Here is a 22,767-nt window from a genome sequence, read left to right as displayed (position 1 = left end):
GACTGTTCTTCAGGGCTGCGTGAAAGTTCATTGCTTTTTGATGAAATGATTTGTAACTATGATAACCTTGGCCACTTTGAGCCTCGAAAGTATCTTTATTGCCCCCTTTGTCTTGGATGTTTCATACTTAGTCGAAATGCCATGCCTTGCCTGTCCGCTGCTTTACCAAAACAGCTCTGGAGACAAAGTTATTATATCATTGTTGTTTTGGATCAACGAGATGCCCAGGACATCTGTCGATATTATCAACGTAGAGCTAAAGCAATCATCAGCATAAAGTCAATCACGTCATTCTCGTCCAAATACTATTCAAGTGCCGCGTGGTTATGTCTGAACTGCTGGGGTGCAAAGGTCACAGTATCATGGCCTCCAATGAATTTGATCAGACCCTGAAGCCTTATACTCAAGTACTCACACCTTCCGCGACTCTTTATCATCATCATCGTTAGCTTGACCACGTGAAAAAGATGGAAGCGAACATGACAAGCCCCATGAAAGACTGTCAAGGCCTGTCTCAGCTAAATATCATTATAATCTTAGCGTATATGATTCCGGTGTCACTTTTTACGCTTGTTGGAAATGCGTTAGTAATATTGGCGGTTGTAAGATATCGTCTGCTGCGTACTCCAACAAATCTGATAATCTGCAGTCTCGCACTCGCCGATCTTATGACAGGATGTGTTGGCATTCTTCCATATCTCATCTTCAATCTCACGGGTGACGTCTTGCCATGTAATTCACTTTATATCGTCTTATTCTCGACCCCCATGTCCGTGGGTATGACTGTATCTCTGCTACACATCATTGCCGTGACTGCCGATCGTTTCATTGCCGTGACACTGCCGCTGCGCTACTCTGCAATAGTAACTTATCGTCGCCTCAAAGTCGTCATTACTTCCTTATGGATCATGGGTACCATGCAACTTTTGCGGTCCTTGCTTCTAGTGTTAGCAGACAAAAAACTGCCAACCATTAAATGCTTCGGAGGCAACTTCGTGGACAGTTCATTGGTGGCGTTCAATTCGGTACTCTGCGGCGTCTACGTTTGCACGTTTGCTGTTCTCATCGTCCTCAACGTTCGCGTTTTGCTAATAGCAACGAGACAATCTCTTACCATCACGACTCGGAACCAAGCGTACGATAAGAATCGCAATCGTCGCGAGAAGTCGATTGATCGTCTGAAGGCGGCAAAGACGGTCTCGCTGATTGTCTGCATCTTTGTTGTCTGCTGGCTCCCTTCCGGGGTCGCATTCGCTCTGGAGCTATCCAAAGTAAGCACCGTTTGGCACTCTGCAATTTTTCAGTCGATGATGACTGCGCAGGGCATAAATTCAGCAGTCAATCCTTTAATCTATGGCTGCAGGGATCGTACATTTCGAAAGGCGTTCTAAAAGATTCTTCATTGGGGGAACAAGCATTTTCATCGGGATGTCTGAGTAGCATACATCTGAAGTCAACTTCGAAATATTCGCTTCAAAAATCTATTGAAATACAAGCTTAATTATACATTTAAACCTATGGTGTCAACCAATGCCCTGTATTTAAGTTAGGAATCCCTCCGTGCAGCAGCCATTCCCATAGAATCGTCTCAATCAGATGATTTCATTAATCTTTCGCGGTTTGTTTCTTCAAAGTTTACGATTTTACACATTTAGTTGATCACATTGCGACAAAATGCCTGTAATTAAATAACAAAACGCCTGTGATCAAATAAACCGTAATGCATCATTAACCTGTCAGTGGGACCACAAACCCGCAGACAAAGTCACAAGAGCTGTTTCAATGACAAGGCTCCACTGATTTGAAGTAATAGAAATTGAGAAAATTTAGGAATAAACCTGCACATAAATGCTTCACCTCACATATCGAAATGCCAAATTTCAATTCCTAGAGGTAAGCAGTTCGAATTTGATGCAGAACGAAGTATGATTAGCGTGGTATGGAGCATAATCTTTAAAATCGAATTTTGGGTATTTGTGATGCTCTCAGTCACCAGTTGTTTGAGAGCATGGGATGTACAAAAACAAAAGAAAAGAATCTGTCGCCTACGCAGGAACGTAGCCTATACACTTTAAGTACGAAAACAGTTACGTTGCCTTTTCCAACATGGATCAAAAGAAAATAATTCGGTTCCTCATTGATTTTGTGATATTAGAACCGCCTGTTTTGCATCCTGCAATATTCTGAACATATCCTAACATGTCTGATATGCCAATTATTTGTTATATTTTTTCTTTTTCAAATAAGAATTCACAAATTGGCAGGTTATTGTTATGGCTCTTTGATTCGCGTGTTTTATACACCATTTCCGCGGAAAGTTTAATTATTTTACTGCAAGAGTGAAATGTCAAGCATCCGAGTACTATCTCTCTTTTTTCAATTTCTGACATAAGCACAATATGTCAGACAATACCATATAAAGATACATATTTGTATTATGCATATATACTTATATCTACATTATACAGTACCTACATGTTTGTGTGTGTTCTATATAATTATATAAGATATATAGATCGAGATTATGTTCATGATTGTACATTTGTATACATCAACAACCTATGTAATCTGCATTTGTGATTGCTACAAAAATCATTACGTGAATTGATACGCAAAAACTTTTATCAAAACTTTCAAAATATTCTTGTTCTAGGCCTGTTTTTAAATGGAGGCTGTCCCATTTTACATTTCATGTTAAGCAATAATATCAGAGCCAATTTGAGCATATCATTGATATGCACTCCAAGCAAGACACTGTTACATACGCAGACTGACATCTAATTTGGCTAGTAGCAAAAAAGAAGCGAAATGTAAATATATTTGCCTTTCGATGGAGAACATTATTCTGTCCAAGCACTTCAAAATCATCTCTTCTTTGGTTCATTTTAAGAGGGGCGTACCAATTACCTGTCAGGGATATTGCATCGTTACAGGCAGCCTTAATTACTTCTTGTCAACAGTTTTGCTTCCTTCATTATTACGATATTGGAAAAAAAGCGACGCAGTTTGAAGACCTAGTAACGTCGTGGAGATTAATGGATTTCCGTATTTATTCGCTGCCAAACCAATACCACCGGTCAGCGAATATATGCATTGAAACCTGCGCTCTTCGGAAACGTTCGACTTCAGTCGACAGTCTTCGGCTGTGTGTACTTACACAGAGATTAGTGATACAGTTGTACACATCAATTCATTACGAAGATTCTCGAATGTATCCGAGCCTGGCCAGCCTCCCCACTCCATGGCATCCCCATTCTCTACCTGATCTTTAAAGACAGGTTTCAAAGAGAATGAACCTTGCGTAGGAAGTGAATTATCAGTACAATGACGATGCTTTCAATCTTCTTCTTTTTTTCTCAGACCGTCAGCTCAAGTCATACTTTCGAATAAAAGGTTTAAATCTTTCCGAATTTCCTCAAAACGAAACGTGGCTCCGCATTGCCCTAGCAGAACTAGACGAACCTGTTACACAATCATCGCAATTTCATGCAAATCACATCCCGTGTTTCCAGAACAAAAGAGGAGCCAAAATTACGGGATCCATTTAAGCCCCCTTTACATCCTAACAGATATTTCAATATCCATTCAACCTACGATCTCATGACACTTTGTATATCATACTGAAGAGGAATTCGAAGTGTTTTCAGCCCAAAAGTTCCTGCCATGGAAGCAAACAGCACAGTTCAAGATACGGTGGTGTCTCTAAGCTCCATTGATTTAACATTGCTGTTGACGTACATATTTGTAATTCTGTGCATCGCGGCTGGAAATATTCTCCTGATTTTGGCAGTCAGTCGATATCACGATCTGCGCACGCCGACAAATATGATAATCGCGAGCCTCGCCTTTGCTGATTTTCTCACGGGTGCTTCGGTATTCCTCTCTATATGTATTTGAACATCTTCGAAGTCAGTACCGTGTACTCCAATACGAGCATTCCTGTTCACCTTGCCCGTGAATGTGACTTCTACAATTTCTTTCAATCATTTACTCGCCGTAACTGCAGACCGTTTCATTGCCGTGACGAGGCCGCTCCGTTATCACTCATTAGCGACAAATGAAAGAATAAAGTATGTGCTGCTTCTTATATGGGTAGTATGTACAGTAGCGGCTGCGACGAGGTCGTTGACGTTTGCCGCCAATGACGAGATGGTAGGGATCATCAAATGTTCAGGGCAGTTTTTGGTTCATCCGTCATCAGTAGCTGTAAATTCAGTATCTCTCGCTGGATTTCTCACTGTCGCGATCATTTTGGTGGCTCTGAATATAAGAGTTTTAAAGATAGCCATGAGGCAATCGCGTATCATTGCAAATCAGAAAGAAGCTTTCTACGACGCTCGTAATCAGCACGACGCACAGAATGATTGTCTAAAAGCGGCAAAGACGATTTCTCTCATCGTATTCGTCTTCATCGTTTGTTGGACGCCAGCAGGAATACTGGAAATCTTGGACCTCCGTGAGATCCGAGGTTCGTGGCACAATATCCTCTCCCAAGGTGTCTCCATCACACTTATAGTCTTCATCCAGCCGCGAACCCTTTGATATACGGCTTCAGAGATAACAAATTTCGCAGAGCATTCAAGAATTTATTCCGCCATGCGTTGAACAGAAGATCATAAACTTATACACCATAAATGGTTGAATATACCTCTTTGTCTTGCCTAAATTTGGTCCCCAAATACCAGAACGCAACGGTTTCAGTCTATGTGATGAGGTCTAAACCTGATTTTATCTATGTTGACAGCTGAAATGTTCATATTGCTCTTAATCACTCAAGTTGAGGTCAAAGTGGACCATTCAATCCTCGTTCAAATCCGTTCTGTTGAATAGAGCAAAGTACAAAAAAAAAACCAAACACGAAACTTTGAAATCCCGCACAAAAGAAGAGATCTATAATGTTACGGTTACACTTGTTTAAAAGTATCCATTATTATATCTTATAATATCAAATACTATATAGGACGGATGCGCTCAAGGACGGATGCTAAACGCTTAATCGGCCAACATCACTTGCTCGCATCACGCCTAATTGCCTCAACAGTTTCTATGATTTCCAAAATCCTTTTTTCCTTTTCTTTTTTTAAGAGTGTTCACCTGAGCGGGTTCCTCTTTGTATTTTCCCTTCCAATGTCCAAAAGAAAACATAAAAGGAAATTACAGATATCATTGACTCAATTACCTCTCCGCAATAACGTGTTGTCTAGCCGGTGCGATACGATTGCTTTAATTGCGCATAGATTAACGACAGAATCGTCTGATCGTAATTGGCCTCAGCTTATTAACAAACTGTAATATGTCAGAGACATTATCACGAAATCATTTGACTGGTTTAAGACACTTGAAGTTTTCATCCAGCGCTCGTCCTGACTGGACTGCAAATTGATGTTCTAGCGCAAAGGTTGAATTCACCACTGCAAAAGTAGAGTAATTGTGCCTATGAAGTCAATCAATGGAAGGGATAATTGAGCAACGTTTAGCAAAGTGACGGATATCAAACACTAGCATTAATTAATCTAATTAAACCCAATTTTGCCCATGAAGTACGAGATACCAATGATTGTTGATTAAATGGAAACGGCTTGGTGGTGGTTGTAGTTTACAGATACTATTGTTTGTGGACACCAGCATAACTGCATCATTGCAAATCTTGCTGTGCCCGATTTTTTCATCCGATTTCTTGGTATCCCTGGACATCTTTGTATCAATATCTCAAGAACTTACACCACTTGTGAGTCGCATTGTACGGTTGTGTCTGCACCATCTTCTACCTCAACAACAATCATCTTTACCCATGTGCTCGCCACACTTCTACAGGAAAAAGATGTTCATCTAAAGATGATCCTTGTTCATTTCTTCTAAAATTTTCAAGGCGTGACGAAGAGGAAAGAAGGGTTGTGTTAATATCGTGGACAACACCATCTCCATTTCTGGTGTCTAATTTGACTAACATTTACTGTTTCGCAGCATCTCCAACCTTGCGGTGATGGAGTCTTTATAAAAAGTTTTGATATCATATAAATACTCAAGTGTAACGGCGTACCCATTATTCTACTTCCTTGGCATACCCTGGTAACCCCTATGGATAGATGAACGCTGCGGATACAGTAACCTGCTCAATACTTACTTATCAAGCGCAACTCATTTGACCAGTGCTTTTACATTACCGAAAGTGCTTAACTTGAACGGTGAATTACAAACACGATTGTAATTACGATTTGAATCATCATTCGTTCACACGACCGAGGAAGACTTCACGGGTTCAGCGGTTTTAAAACTCAGAGCAAGTTGGGCAGCTTTGGCTTCTTTTCAAGTTCCCATCAATCACTATTGAGCTGCCACTCAAAGAGCGTGTAGATTGATCTATCAATATCCTTACCGATTATCGCAAAATGGCCACGGAAGAGAACAGACTTAATATGTTAACCGAGTGGAGTCTCGAGCAATCATCCAGCGCTATTAGTACAGCGCCACTCTTAACTTTCATTATGACAATGACTTTATGCAACATCATTGGTAATCCTCTTGTCATTTTGGCTGTTTGTAGATATCACCGCTTACGAACTCCATCACGCATGATCATTGTCAGTCTCGCATGTGCCGATCTCCTGGCAGGGGTCGTTTGTATGCCCTTATACCTTTACTTCAATCTGTCTGGAGACATTCTACCCTGTACTCCTCGGAACATGGTCCTGTTTACATACCCCGCCACCGTAGCTGTCACAGTTTCTCTCTGGCACATACTCGCATTAACAATTGATCGGTTTATTGCCGTCACTAAACCACTTCGCTACATGACGATCGTGACTAGCGACCGGACAAAACGTGCTATTGCATTTGTCTGGTTTATGAGCAGCGCTACATTTGCGTTTCAGTCGTGTTATTTCTTAGCGAGGGACGAGGCACTGGAAACCATCAACTGTCCAGAGGCGCATGGTAATCGACTTTCCTTACTTATGGTAAGGTTATCCGCAATAGGAGTATATGCATTTGCTATCGCTTGTCTCACTACTTTAAACATTCGAATTTTGCAGTTAGCTATGAAACAGTCTCGTGTCATCGCAAATCGGAACGAAGCCTACAATAATGAGGGTGAAGGAGGTAAAGCTGAACTTGACCGTCTAAAAGCAGCAAAGACAATTTTCCTCATTGTTTTCATTTTTGACATCTGCTGGTTACCACTAGCAATCTCTTACACTCTAAAACTGGCAGGACTCGACGGCAAGTGGCCTAACATCGTTTTAAAAATTGCGATCGCCGCATTTAGTGTGAACTCAGCTGTCAATCCTCTCATATACGGATACAGAGATGTTGAACTTCGCAAAGCACTTATTGACATATTCCGTAGGACTTTGAAAAGATGAAATTGGAAGACCCGAATATTGATAGAAATTGACGTCGGCGTATTAACAAATGTTATACGTCAGGGACATTATCTAGGGCATCGTTTGACTGCTATGAAGCACTTGTTATCCAGCGAAAACTGTAAATTAGTGTTCTAGAGCAACGATTGAATTCGTTTCTTCCAAATGAGAGATTTTGCCCATGGAGTCTAGTACCTATTAAAAGGGAGAATTGAGCGGCTATGATGTTGCCGCGGAGATTGCTTTGAGTATATTAAACTTGTGGATCTTTTGATCTTGTCGGAAGGTTTGTACCAGAATTCGTATTTTGTGTCGTCTAAAGTTAAACATGAAAAGACGGAATGACGGATAGATTAAACTGTTGATCCGCCAACACCACGACAATTAACCAACCAAACCCAGCTTCGCTCATGATGTGTTGGCTGCCAATGTATAACTGGCGTTGTGCTGATAGTTTGCAGAAACCATCGTTTGACACCTGCACACCTCATACCTTGCTAGTCTTGCTTCGCCCGATTTCTCGGCATTTCTTGACATCTCCCCTCAATCTCTCAAATACTACCTGTTGTGAGTCACTTGTACGGTTGAGTTTCCTGCACCCTTTGCTACATCATCTTTCCCCGTGTACTCGCAGTCACAGAGTTGTTTCACGCGTTGCTTCTGGGAAACATTACGTAGTTCCTATGGCGCAATTGATATCAAAAGGTGGTGACAAATACGTCATTGTACGCAATTAACATCTGACCAAATGTTTCTTTTGTCGAGTCCACAGCCCTGCTTCTAGCATCCCATTGTGTTCTTTTGCGATATCAATATCGTTGACAGCAGGCGACGGAAAGCGTTTGACAGGCCAACAGGAATATTAAAAGTAAAAGTTAGTTAATTTCAGTCATGAATATTTTCATGTCCGGGATGAAAGGCACTTAGCCACGCTTCTAGAGGAGTAACATGTTCATCTGCAGATGATCTTTGATCATTTCTTGTCTATTTTGCAAAGCGTGACAATAGGAAAGAAAGTGTGTTATCGTGGAAATCACCACCTCCATTCTTGGTATTCTGGCTGGAAGATGTAGGTTATCCCTTAGTACATTGCTAGGATTTAACGAACTGCTTCGTGGCATTTTTCAACCTTGTGGTGGAAGTTTTGATAACATACGAATACTTAGTGTCACGGGGTACCCATTCAACTTCCTTGAAATTCCAATTGGTAACCCCTCATATATTGTAGTGCACATGGATAGAAACACCAGGGGAACGCTGCGGATCAGTAACCTGCTCTATGACGCACCGAACAAGCGCAGCTCATTTGACTACGATACTGCAACTCAAAGAGGATCAGGGGTATCAGCTAGACCCTCGTCGGTGGTATTTTTTTTTCTTTTTTGAATAGAGGATGACCACGGAAGAGAACAGACTTGACATGTTTACTCAGTGGAGTCTCGAGGAAACATCCAGCTCTGCTAATACAGCGCTAATCGTGACTTTCATTGTGACAATGACTTTATGTAACATCATTGGTAATCCTCTCATTATTTTGGCTGTTTGTCGGTATTACCGTTTACGAACTCCATCACGCATGATCATTTCAAGTCTCGCATGTGCCGATTTCCTGACAGGGGTCGTTTGCTTACCCGTATACTTTTACTTCAATCTATCTGGAGAAAATCTACCCTGTACTTCTCGGAACATGGTCCTCTTTTCATACCCCGTACGCGTAGCTGTCACGGTTTCTTTCTGGCACATACTCGCATTAACAATGGATCGTTTTATTGCCGTTACTAAACCACTTCGCTATGTGACGATTGTAACTGGCGATCGGACAAAACGTGTTATTGCATTTGTCTGGTTTGGGAGCAGTGCTACATATGTGTTTCAATCGCTGTACTTCTTGGCGAGGGGTGAGGCACTAGAAACCATCAAATGCCCAGAAGCACTTGGCAATCGACTTTCTTTATTTGCACTAAGGTTAGTCACTATAGGAACATTTGCTTTCGGTTTCCCTATTCTCATTACTTTAAACATTCGAGTTTTGCAATTAGCTATGAAACAATCTCGTGTCATCGCAAATCGGAACGAAGCCTTCGATAATAAGGGTGAAGGGGGCAAAGCTGAACTTGACCGTCTAAAAGCCGCAAAGACAATTTTCCTCATTGTTTCCATTTTTATCGCCTGCTGGTTACCACTAGTAATCTCCTACTCTCTACATTTGACAGACCTAGAACGCAAGTGGGCTAACATCGCTTTAAAAATTGCAATCGCCGCAGTTAGCGTAAACTCAGCTGTCAACCCTCTTGTATACGGTTACAGAGATGTTGAACTCCGCAAAGCATTTATTGACATATTCCGTAGGACCTTCAAAAGGTGAACTTGGAAGACCCTGAAGAAGAGAAATTTTATAAAAGATCGTCACAGTCTTTTTTGTATCTCTAAGGAGATATTTAGTATCACGGTTGACTGCTGTAACAAATATTGCCGTCTCCAGACCAATGTTCGACGCATCTACAGTGACCATCCAGTATGTCTGAGTTATAATAGCATTTACCTGAAATTCATTATTTCTTTTCTATCACGATGCTTCTTGCAAGCGTGCACTAACGTCAGGTTGACAGCAGTCAAGTGCCGTTGAAGATACTTTGCGGACCCAAATCTGTAGACCCTGCATCTGAGCGTGCATATGAGCTGTTCTTTTGCGTTCCTCACGACGACTGTTATCGAGGCATAATAAGATACTACGAATGGATTTCTTTCAAACAGTAATACTATCATGATCTTACAAGTACACTGAGCACCGAGCTTGTGAAAGGAATTGGGATAATCGAAAGTTATAGATAAATCTGTCGAGGGGATCCAAGCTAGGTGCGACAAAGTTTTTTCTGCACTCTCTGTTGGCTCCCCATGCAAATAACTTATTTGATATCAACTAGTCAACATCATCAGTCCGGGGATAAATTCGGCCGTCAATCCGCTCATCTACGGCTTCAGATATCGTTTGTTTTGCGAAGCGTGTAGTGATCTCAGAAGCCGCCTGGTAGCCTTGATTTTAAGACAGAAGGCCGCCATGACATTGATACAATGACAGAGCAAAGAGGATCAGATATCGACCGACAAGCAGAAAAAAAACACTTTCAATGCCTGGCAGTTATGCCAAGCTTATGTTTAAGTGTAAGTGGTCTTATGATTCCATGAGTGCATGTCTAGATAGAAAAAGAAAAATCATACTTAACAGATAGACCACGATGATGTCAAAACAGATTACGGCGAAATATTTTTAGTAAGGCACGTGTTTTGTTTGTTTGTCTTTAGTTCTTAATACACATGACAAACATGTATTATTACCAATGTTGGTAAGTAATCCGAGCAAATATTTAAAGTAGTAATGTGACTTTGGAAGTAGTTTTTTTTTTTCCAAAAATTTAAAATTAAAATTATGGAGACTATGAGGTTATGAGTTTGATCGTAAAATGTGTTAAACACCACTTTAAAACATTATAAAGTAAGTCCATCATCACACAGAGCAATACAAAACCTTTCCTGCAATACCTAATTTTTTTACATAATAAGGATTATTCTTGAAGTTTTAATTAGAAGTATTCAATAATTTCTTATAATTTTCTTTGTCTGTTAGCCGTTTTAATCGCAAACATCCCTGATAGTCTAGTGGGATTTCTGAAAAAGAGCTCTCTAAAAAGGTGTTAGAGGCATTTTTTAGTAAAAGTTGGGAACCGGTCTATTTTACCTAATTTGAGTATGCTGAATCCGAAAAATCCGGTTCCCAAGCGAAATTCACCGATCTTGACCATCTAATTTGCATAAACAAAATGGCTGCCAAGCCACAGAAATCGTCAGTTTCAGACACGCATTTTGTAGAAATTCTTTGCAAACGAGCTGGTAAAAAGTGATTTGAAATCTTTGTGCATACATCAGAATGATCAATTTGAGGGTAAACGTTTCTCATGTGGTAAATAGTATATTTTATTGATAATTATGCAAATTAGTACTGAAATATGCACATAGATATCTTTAGATATAAATATATAACACTGGAAGAGTAATTTTTACTTTTTTTTTTCTTGAGAGGCAAGTTAATCATTAAATATGTAGACTTTAAGGTTTTGAGGGTTAGGAAAATCCTGTTTCCAAGCGAAATTCACCGATCTTGACCATCTAATTTGCAAAAACGAAATGGCTGCCAAGCCACAGACATTGTCAGTTTCAGACACGCATTTCTAATAAATTCTTTGCAACGAGCTGGTAAAAAGTGATTTGAAATCTTTGTGCATAAAATGAAATAATCAATTTGAGGGTAAACATATTTCAGATGGTAAATAGTATATTTCATTCATAATTATGCAAATTAGTACTGAAATATGCAGATATATATTTATATATTAACACTGGAAAAAATAATTTGTACTTTTTTTCTTGAGAGGCAAGTTAAACACTAAATATGTAGACTTTAGGGTTTTGAAGGTTAGGAAAATCATGTTCCCAAGCGAAATTCACCGATATTGACCATCTAATTTGCATAAACAAAATGGCTGCCAAGCCACAGACATTGTCAGTTTCACATACGCATTTCTAATACATTCTTTGCAACGAGCTGGAAAATGTGATTTGAAATCTTTGTTAATAGAATGGAATTAGCAATTTGAGGGATAAACGTGTGTCAGGTGGTAAATAGTCTATTTTTTATTCATGATTATGCAAATTAGTAGGCCTACTGAAATATACAGATAAATATAAAACACTGAAAGAGTAACTTTTAATTTTTTTTTTTTGAGAGGGAAGTTAAGCACTAAATATATAGATTTTAAGGTTTTGAGGGTTAAATAAAAACCAAATTCCTTCTCAGTGGTATGACGATAAATGCAAATATTGTAATTGGTATTCGAATCATAATGTAGCCTTCATGAGTTTTATGTGCATGCAGTTCATTAAATAGCCTAGCTATGTACCTCGATGTTTGTTTGTTTTTTTCAAATCGTCTAAAAAGGTCCTTGTGGATTTTATTTTTTTTAAATTCAAGTTAGGAACCCGATTCTTAACCAAAAACTGATTACGCTAGGGCAAAAAAAGCCCGGTTCTTATTCAAGTGAATAAACTTTAACACCTAATTTGCATAATACATACAAAATGGCTGCAGTATTGCCATGAAATTGTTATTTCCAAGGAAAATATTTTCTAGTACATCGATAATCGTAAAACAAATTGATGAAAACTTTCTCTCCGCGTATCATGACTCAACTTTTTCAGTTCATATGCAACATAATTGTTCCAATACGCATATCTGTAGCATCAGCGCGAAAATTCCATTTCCCAGCGAACCACAGCACCGTACGGTAATCATGACACATGGCATTCATTAAAATTATCATGTTTCATAACACACGCGGGAATACCACGAGTGTCATGCAAGTAATTTTCGGTTTTAGTGATTATATATATATATATATATATATATATATATATATACATATACATATATACATTTATTTATTTATTTATTTATCGCAAACATTCGTCTATAGGATGAAATTCTATTTTCTATTTAGGCATTTTTTTCTTACACATCGGAGAAAAACACCTTTAATTTCACAACAAACATTACTGATGTCCCAATATTAAATAAACAAAATTATGTTGTGAGTCCGTTGGATGAAATTATATTATTCATGTATTATATATGTTATATATATATATATATATATATATATATATATGACTGGAGAAGAATCCATTGGGAAGTAAAGATTGTAGAATAGCCGCGATCTCACACTGGCAAAAGATCAAGAAGTTTAAGATCGCGATCTCTAAGATCTCAGAAGGTGTGGTGAGATTGGCAAAATATAGAAAAGCAATCTTTAAGATCTTGAAGTTTTACAAGTGCGATATTTCATCCTGTGCCATCCCCGCCAAACTTCTCGATCTCTTGCCAGTGTGGCCGGACAACAAAACTTGAGATCGCGAAGACTTCGCGATCTTAAACTTTGCGACCTCTTATATAACCACTCTGATCGCGCCATATCATGATAAACTTAAATAATGTAATGATAAAAGACGTGTGACATGCACCTACATCTACCTAGATTTGATCCTTCTACATCTCTTATAAGAATGTAACTTAGTCAACTTCCAAGACAGTTTGAACTTTGAAATTGCCTCGGTCATACAGTGCAATCTGCGAAATACGGGGTTCACACCTTCCTGGCCCCCTTTTTTCCCCGATGTACGTGGATAACATGCCGCAAGTGATAACCACCAGGTATTGATGCATTTCAATTTATTCTTAATTGGAGGACACCACACTCCCTTTTCTGTCTGAATTTTGCTAAATGGGTAAATCATCCGGTCCCATTCCTCGAAAAATTTTATTGTTATGCATCTTTACCAGCGAGAAGTGATATACCTTATAATTCGCTTCCCTTGATTTATGTCATTTTCTGTTGATCATTACAATTTTAGATATCGAGCTTAAGCCCATACTCCATGTTAGTCTACAAGACACATTTATGATAGATCTCACCAGGTCTGAATCAGATCATAGAAATTACATTCTAAGCAAATAGGCCTCTATCTTTAACGGCCAGTGGTTTTGATATACTCATAAGGAACCATGCTAGACATACAGAAGATTCCAGTTCGTATAAGAGGTAAATGTTCGCCGTTTTGCCCCTCATTATTATGCTTTATCAAGTATAGTTTTTGAATATCCATGTTGTCACTTGAATTTCTGCCCAAGAAGAGAAAGGATATGGATCTTTTTATGGAGGACCTGGGTTTCCACCACCTTGCGAACATGAAGTTACTTTTGTTCCTTTGATAGATAACATCGATCCGATAGCTACCTTAAAAAGGCCTTCTTACATCCCGTAGATACTGTAGTTGTGCTTTTTCTGTCAGACTGACACTGACAGTAGCAGTCTTAGTAAAGCAAGTGATCAAGAACTCACTATCATCAAGGATGCTGTTTGAACAAGAAGAAAACTAAAGGATTTCAAGAACATGGTTGTTATCAGTCGTCTTTATATTAAGAATAGACTTATATTCGTTTCACAAGATGCATCACGCAAGCTCGTTTGGCACAAAATATGTTCCGCCCATTAATTTTTACAGACAAAAGTAAACTGAAAACAATACTCCTGCATAAAAAAAAAAAATAATAAAGAAGAAGAAAACCTGCTCAATGTGCTAGAAGACAATGGGTGGGAACGTTTTAATCTGGCCTACAGCCTGTACTGATGTATCTATAGCTCCAATCCTGCAAAGTTGCCTTGAGATTGTTTCATATGCCTGCGAAAGCAATTCAGAACGTTTGCAAATGTTACAAATCAGGCCTAACGATGTTTGTGCATGTTAGCAATAATGTGATGATGCAAACCTTGCATGAATGTAGATTAATTCAGCTCGATTGAGAAATAGACCTTTCGACTCAGATTATGTCTGTTCGACAGCCAAAATATCAAGGGGTTAATGACTGAAAAATTACAAAGTCATCGTTTGTTTCTGTTTCCGAGATTCCAGATTCCAGGAGATAGATAAGGAAAGACATAAATTATGTTCGCAGACGAGATTTTTAAAACTTGCCACTTGATTTTACATTCAGCTGCAGATTAAAAATAATCATTATACCAATTTATCCAATGAAAACGGCAAAGTACACTGTACAGGGAAAGATTAAGCGACTTTGCACTAATCTATAGAGCAATGTATAGTGATGTGATTGACCAATTATCCCTTTTTTCATGTCGCCATGATACACTTTGAAAACAAGACAATGTTTTGGTGGAAAATTGGTATATATTTGCATAATTTATTATGCAAATGAGAAAATAGAGGTGAATTGTTTAGTAGTTGCAGGTAATTGTTGTGCACATCTCTTAATCATACCAAGAATAATGAACAGGTCTTGATGTAATAACTGTTATAAAACATATTCATATATTGCGGCAGTGCGTTGTAGAATTTCGAAACCTGCATGCCTGGTCTACGGACTCTTGAATACCAATTTGCAAACATATTTCCGTAAGTGTTATTCAGTCTGTTCTTCTTTATTGATTGATTCCAGTACTTGATTTTACCTCGGACTCTGACTATACTACAATGTGCACCTCGTTTGCTCGATATTAGCTGTTTTTCAGTACGCCAAGGTACATTTTGATATCGAGACTTTGTTCAGGGAAAATATTCATAGAAAAGGCCAACTGTTTGTATAATTTATTATGCAAATTAGATTATTAAGGTATTCTTAATAGAGTTTATTCTTGTATCTATTTATCACAAAAGAATTATCAACTTAGGTCTTGATATAATAACTATAATGATTCACATTGGCGGCAATGTATTGTAGAATCTCGAAGCCTGCCGTAGTTTAGCCTTTGCATACCAATTGCATAGTGCATACATAATTGCAAATATTGTTATTCATTTTCCCCCGAATTGGTTGATTTCAGTACTTGATTTTACTCGGACTCTAATGACACCGTGTACACTTTGTTTGACCGATAGCTTATCTATTTTTCACTACGCCGAGGTACATTTTGATAGAAAAATTTAGTTTGGGGGGAAAATATGTTGAGAAAATGGGAAATAATTTTTGCATAATTCATTATGCAAATGGATTTGCGTGTTTTATCTATTCATACTTGAAGTTTGTCCTTGTGTCTCTTTATCACACTAGGAATCGTGAACCGGTCTTGATACAATGATAACTATCATCAGGATTATTATTCAGATTCATATATTGCGGCAATGCGTTGTAGTATCTAGAAACCTGCCAGTTCTGTATGCTCTTGTATACTAATTTGCATATAGATATTTGCATATGTGTTATTCAATTCTTTTGAATTGACTGATTGCAGGACTTCATTTTGGTTAGACTCTGACGACATCATGTACTTTTTGTTCGCCCGATAACTTGTTAAAATGACTTAAAACCGAAGTGAACAAGTACTGTCATGTGCATGATATGCTGTACTGCATTGCTGTATCAGCGACAACTACTAATTTGCATATTTCACATCTTAATTTGCATATGTAAGTGAATGTTATAAAAAATTGATGACCTAGCTATTGTCTCTGGATCTTGATTTCTGAAATTATTACTATTTTTCCATTGCTGTGGAGTTTTACTGAAAATTAGATCATCGAAACACCTTAAGAAGCAATGGAATGGCGGCCATTTTGTTTATGCAAAGTTTGCATATGTGTTATTTAATTCTTTTGAATTGACTGATTGCAGGACTTCATTTTGATTAGACTCTGACGACATCATGTACTTTTTGTTCGCCCGATAACTTGTTTAAAAGACTTAAAACCGAAGTGAACAAGTACTGTCATGTGCATAATATGCTGTACTGCATTGCTGTATCAGCGACAACTCCTAATTTGCATATTTCACATCTTAATTTGCATGTGTAAGTGAATGTTATAAACAACTGATGACCTAGCTATTGTCTCTACATCTTGATTTCTGAAATTATTACTATTTTTCCATTGCTGTGGAGTTTTACTGAAAATTAGATCATCGAAACACCTTAAGAAGCAATGGAATGGCGGCCATTTTGTTTATGCAAAGTTTGTATATGTGTTATTTAATTCTTTTGAATTGACTGATTGCAGGACTTCATTTTGATTAGACTCTGACGACATCATGTACTTTTTGTTCGCCCGATAACTTGTTTAAAAGACTTAAAACCGAAGTGAACAAGTACTGTCATGTGCATAATATGCTGTACTGCATTGCTGTATCAGCGACAACTCCTAATTTGCATATTTCACATCTTAATTTGCATGTGTAAGTGAATGTTATAAACAACTGATGACCTAGCTATTGTCTCTACATCTTGATTTCTGAAATTATTACTGTTTTTGCATTGCTGTGGCGTTTTACTGAAAATTAGATCATCAAAACACCTTAAGAAGCAATGGAATGGCGGCCATTTTGTTTATGCAAATTAGATGCTCTTAGACTCAAAATTCCGCTTGGGAACCGGAATTTTTGGATTCAGCGTACTTGAATTATACAAAATAGACCGGTTCCCAACTTTTACTAAAAAATGCCTCTGACAGTCATATTTTCCCGAAATCCCACTAGACTATGATTAACAAAAATGGATTTAAGTCGTTTTACGATCGAACTCTTATGCCCCAGTCACATAGACATCCCGGATCACCCCGGACCACCACGGATCTGATCCGGGGAGAGATCCGTGTTGACGCAGGGAGGCCAACACGGCAACTTTTGGAGGTCAAAAACATCCGGCGTCATCCGGGGATTGCCGTGTTGGCAGAGCAATCCGGGGTGGTCCGTGTGGCTGCCGTGTAGCTGCCGTGTTGATCCGTGTATAGATGCCGTGTTTATCCGTGTAGACGCCGCGCTCTTCCGGCCTTATCCGTGTAGCTGCCGTGTTGATACCGTGTGTACAGTCATACCAAAATCCCGGATCTCCCCGGATCTCCCCGGACGTCCCCGGATCACCGTGTAGATCCTTGAGCATCCGTGTTTATATGTGACTGGGGCATTAAGGATCCATTTCGGAACCACAGTCCCATCCAAGAAATAATATATGGCGTTCTATGAAACATGTAAGTCTTTAAAACGGTCTGCCACCATGAACCATGAAAGAACATAAAACTACGTCCCAATGTCTTAAAAACAGTCTCGCAACAATCAAAAATCTAACCCATATCTATAGCGTCTTGATATAAGCCACTGCTAAAAGAAATTTTGTTCATACGATAGCAACTTAAATAGCAATTCATATTGAAAAGATCATTCTGAAGTAAAAATGGTAAAGATTGAAAAAAAAAGCGTGACAATGATCAGGTATATGGCATACGTCTATAGTACCAAGTAATCTAACATGTCTAAAGTACATTTGGCGCAAGTTGTGATTCATCCAGGTAATGTTCAATGAATGCACGAAATGTAAGATACAGTGGATATGTTTTACTACGATCCATGCATTTCTGAAATAAATGTCTGTGCACCATTAAAAATGTCAATTTGCGAACTGATATTTTATGCGTTTAAAGTTCTTATTCATTTGTTGTTGAAACTGTAAGCGTTTAAAAGTCTTCTGTTGGAGCTGACAAAATACCACCTCGCTAGATGAGACGGATAGATTCCGCTGCTTATAAGAATGCGAGATATTTGATGTTGCTGCGACTTTCTAGCAAATCTGTTTCGTAAATGTTTCAAACTGTGTTAACTGTGTTACCTGTAACATGCAAGAGGCGCAGCCAAAAGAAGGTTATAGCTCGTAACGTTGGTGGAGACGCAACACACTATCGGGTATTCACAATGTCGTGCAACATCATTCACCTTTGTAAATATCCTCGAGTGCGCTGCATTTTCACCACGTTCACGTACGCCCTCTCACCTGTGCCTTTTTGTACATTATTGGTAAATACCAATCAGCTACATGTATAGAACCTCCTCAAAAGTCAAGACGTTTGAAAATATGTTCCAAACATACTGAGCATGAACTGCGGTGTCACTCGGCAGGTAAAGGTCTCCTGCATCGATGGTTTTAAGGCATCCGGTAATGACTCGCCAGTCAGCATTTAAGGCTGGGCCGATTTTGTCATCATGAACCTATCTGCACTAGATAGGAGAAGAATATTCAGCAGTTGAGAAGCACGAGGCGAGAACACGTTAGCTTTCGGACGATGCTATTCCTTGATCCCACCTTTGCCTTGGTCTTAATTAGGTAAGTATGGTCCATGCTTGTCTGATCTGTAGATGAAAAGCACACAGCCGAGTCTCGTCTGGGTTTGCTCTAAAGGTGGTTTGAGACACAGACACCTACTTGTACACTGGTGTGGGTGAGGTTTCTCCAGAGAGTATAGCTGATAGAGTCCTCTACCTCTTCAAAAGAGCACAGGTCAACACCATAGAGGAAACGTTACTTGGATGGATGGGTAGATCATTTGTGTAGATGTTTAACCACAGCGGAGAAAGAACACTGCCTTGTGGAAGACCATAATTCTTCTGCTTCCTCCAGTGACTTTTCTTGCCGCCAACATTGACAAAGAACCTTCTATTTCCAGCAAGTTGCGTATCAGCTCGTTCAATTTTACACGTCCTGTAACTTTGTCTAGTTTCCTTGTAAGGATTCCGTGGTTGGAAGTATCATAAGCCCCAGGCATGTCAACAAATACAGCTACTGTCATTCCCCCTCTTCAAGCAGATCTTCAATGGATTGTCTTAGGTGTAGAAGTTGGTCTGCGCATGACTTTCCTGGTGTGAAGCTTGATTGTTCCTGGATATGTTTGTCATCCACATGCTTGAAGGGCTATCCGGTTTTAGAAATGTTATACTGGTGGTGTATATAAACAAATAGATTAGGTGACACCAGGTTACCGTGGTGGTTCATGCTTCATATAACTGCATGTGTTGCTTATTGCTTGCTCACACATTTTGTGCATAATTATCAATGCATATGACGTACATTGGGTGGGTGTGTGTCATACACAATTCCATAAGTGGCAAGTATCCACATGACTGACTACTGAATGTCAGATGTGTACATATTGTATTAAAGTCATTATAACACCCATACTGGATAATACAAAAAGAAGGCGTTCAAAGAGCTTATACATGTGTAGGTCTGTAGCTATCGGGAACGGCTGGGTCTTTGCCAGATATAAGACGGGTAATAATTCTTGTTTTCCTGCATACATTTGGGTTGTTGTTGTTGTTGTTGTTGTTGTTGTTGTTGTTGGGGCTCATACATTCATTGAGCATGTCAAAATCCATTTGAAAGCTCCATGGACGATCTTTTTAATCTGCTATACCAGCTAGATTATCATCTAGTCCAGCCCATTTTGCTTTCGTCTCAGCGTCTTGACAGCCGCTGCAAATTAAGCCATGGTGAACAAAAGTTTAAGAAAGCTGATGCCTCTGGTGACATTTCTTTTGATCATTTTGGAAGTTTTACTTTCTCAGAATGATGACGAGGGTTTCCTTGATTATTTACAGTAAGTTGGTGCGCAACCTGGTCAGTAGTGACTTGAGGCCTCGACTGTGCACTGCTGTAATAATTTCCAAGGGTGCGAATGGTTTTCGAAGCTTTCCTGCTCCTGTGAGTGATGTCGGTGGTTTCTATCAACTCTTTAATCAACAATTTTTCCTACTCCCCATTGTGGTGCCATTCATTGTAGTTTCACTACAGTCAGTAGGGTCCATTTCAAATGGGTCGGTGTTGAAACCTTCCATAAACGCTTTATAAAGCGCCGTGGAATCTTCGGGTATTCGCTAGATAAACTGCGTCCCGCAACCTCGGGGAATGTGATGCCTCGATCCTGATTCTACACAGTCAACAAAGGCGCCGTATCACTTCAAGTTGCTGGGGTATAAGCTAAAGCTGATTATTATGTTGGCAACGATATCCCATGGTCAGCTTTCTTTACGTTGAAGAGTCGTCTGAAAGGGGATTTCAAGAAGTGACACAAAGGTATTGATCTTGAGTCCGATAGGTTGATGTTGTGAGTGTGGAACTCTATCAAGTACAAGGGCCCCATGGAAGACCAGAAGTGAGTGTCATTGTCACTACTGAAAATGGGCTACCCTCCGTATGTATTTTTTTCTTTACTGACCTTTATGTATGAAATGTGATGATTTTTAGTACGGAAATAAAACAAACAAAACAAACAAAGCTTCTCACACTGACTCGCAATAGGTGTAGTAACAACAGGTAAATCTGGATTATAACCTTTTCTCCACCTACAACTGTTAAAGGGATTGTATAGTTTGGGTTGAGGCCTAACTTCAGGTTTCTAACATTTTTTGGTGAGATAATGAGAAACATCTTATGAAACATGAAAGGGCATGTAATTCCATGAAGAATTCAACATTTATTTGATGAAAATTGGTTTTCAAAGGGCTGAGATATCCAAATCAGAGCGGTTCTAGTATAAGGCGGGACCCACCTTTCGTTATGATCGCTTTGTTTTACTTTGTTTTTGGATGTTTCAGCCATTCCAAAACTGATTTTCATCAAATAAACTTTGAATTCCTCTTAGAATGGTATGCTCTGTACTATCTTATAAATGTTTTCTTGGTATCTCGCAAAAAGTTAAAAGCCCAATTCTCATCTCCACCAATAGTATACCATCCCTCTAATAATTGAAGGAGAGTACTAGTAGTTTGCAAAGTTGATGTAATTCTGTCTAGTGCTCTAGAAGCATTAGGGGTTCCAGTAAGAATATGAAGGTGACGGCTGGAGCTTACTCTGAATGCACAGACAACATCAATTGAGAGGATTTCGTTATCGTCCGTCCCAGTGTCTGATGTCCTATCAGCAGAGAGACCTTTGCTGATGAAGATTACACAACCATACTGATAATGGGGCCTCGATCTCAACAATAAGCGTCATGCCAGCTTGTACGAATGAGGACGATTGTAGGATGGCACTCGGTGTGTTCTTTGGAGACAGAGGATATCACATTTCGTCGACGAATTGACTAATTTCGTAACGAAATATTCCATGCGACACTTGGCGCTCCATGTTCTTTGTCCATGGTTTAAACCATGGACAAGATTGTACCACCTTCGTGAATTCGGGCCTCAGTGTTCACAAATACTATACATAAGACCGGTCCTGACAAGGACCCATACCTACGCTATTGGGATGCATCAGTTGATGGAGGGTGGCAATGAGACACCCTGGGATATCCATGAAGTTCGCAAGAATTTTGCTTTAGTTGAAGGATTCGCTGGTCAGTAGTAAAAAAAAAAAAAATGGACAAGGTCCCGTGCTTACGCTATTGGGATCAATGGCGTAAATCCGTACTGAGGAGTGGGGGGAGGGGGGATGATCGGTGATAGTCACCATCACCACGATTACAAGCACATAACTGGACCGGAGCAGCCTTGGGGGGGGGGGGGGGGGGGAGAAAGAGAGAAGCTTGGTGCCCCTCCCCCCCCCCCCCCCACACACACACACACTTTACAGGGATCGAATGTCCCACTCTTTTGCATGAAATATAAAGTGGGAGGAAAGTGGCAGCAAGAATATGAAGACTTTTTGTTCTTGTTGCTTTTTTTTTTTTTTTTTGCTTGTCAGATGACTTTCGGCGAAAATCAGACCTTAAAAGTATGAATACCTTGTTTTGTTTTTGAAATATCTGTGCGAGGGAAAACAAATATACACAATTTGTTAGTTGTATGAGATTACATACATTTCTCTTCAGAGAAACAATTCGAAAACTCAATACCGCATCTTTAAGGTAGAAAACAGGGAAGTCCGCACAACAATTTGCATCCCCCTTCCTCGTTCATGCACAAAACTTAAACTAGAAATATATTTCTACACAATCGAATTGATGTGTAAATAGGTCCCATAAATCTACTTTAGAAATCACTGCCCTTCAAAAGGCCATAAAATACTGAGTGTATGTGTGT

General features: G+C 39.2%; 2 protein-coding genes across 2 annotated transcripts; both read left to right on the top strand.

The window, feature by feature from the left end:
• Positions 1 to 767: 767 nt before the first annotated feature.
• Positions 768 to 2,004, top strand: LOC140238691 (adenosine receptor A2b-like). The gene is made up of 2 exons (XM_072318591.1): positions 768 to 1,271; positions 1,990 to 2,004. Exons 1-2 carry the CDS (start codon positions 768 to 770, stop codon positions 2,002 to 2,004), a joined length of 519 nt encoding a protein of 172 aa, XP_072174692.1.
• A 1,659-nt stretch (positions 2,005 to 3,663) lies between these two features.
• Positions 3,664 to 4,542, top strand: LOC140238690 (trace amine-associated receptor 2-like). The gene is given in 3 exon segments (XM_072318590.1): positions 3,664 to 3,859; positions 3,862 to 3,940; positions 3,942 to 4,542. Coding segments are annotated over 3 exon segments (876 nt in total).
• The last annotated feature ends 18,225 nt before the right edge of the window (positions 4,543 to 22,767 follow it).

This window comes from Diadema setosum, chromosome 15 (assembly GCF_964275005.1).
Source record: "Diadema setosum chromosome 15, eeDiaSeto1, whole genome shotgun sequence".
Classification (NCBI taxonomy): Eukaryota; Metazoa; Echinodermata; class Echinoidea; order Diadematoida; family Diadematidae; genus Diadema; species Diadema setosum.
This window is presented reverse-complemented; position numbering and strand designations above follow the sequence as displayed.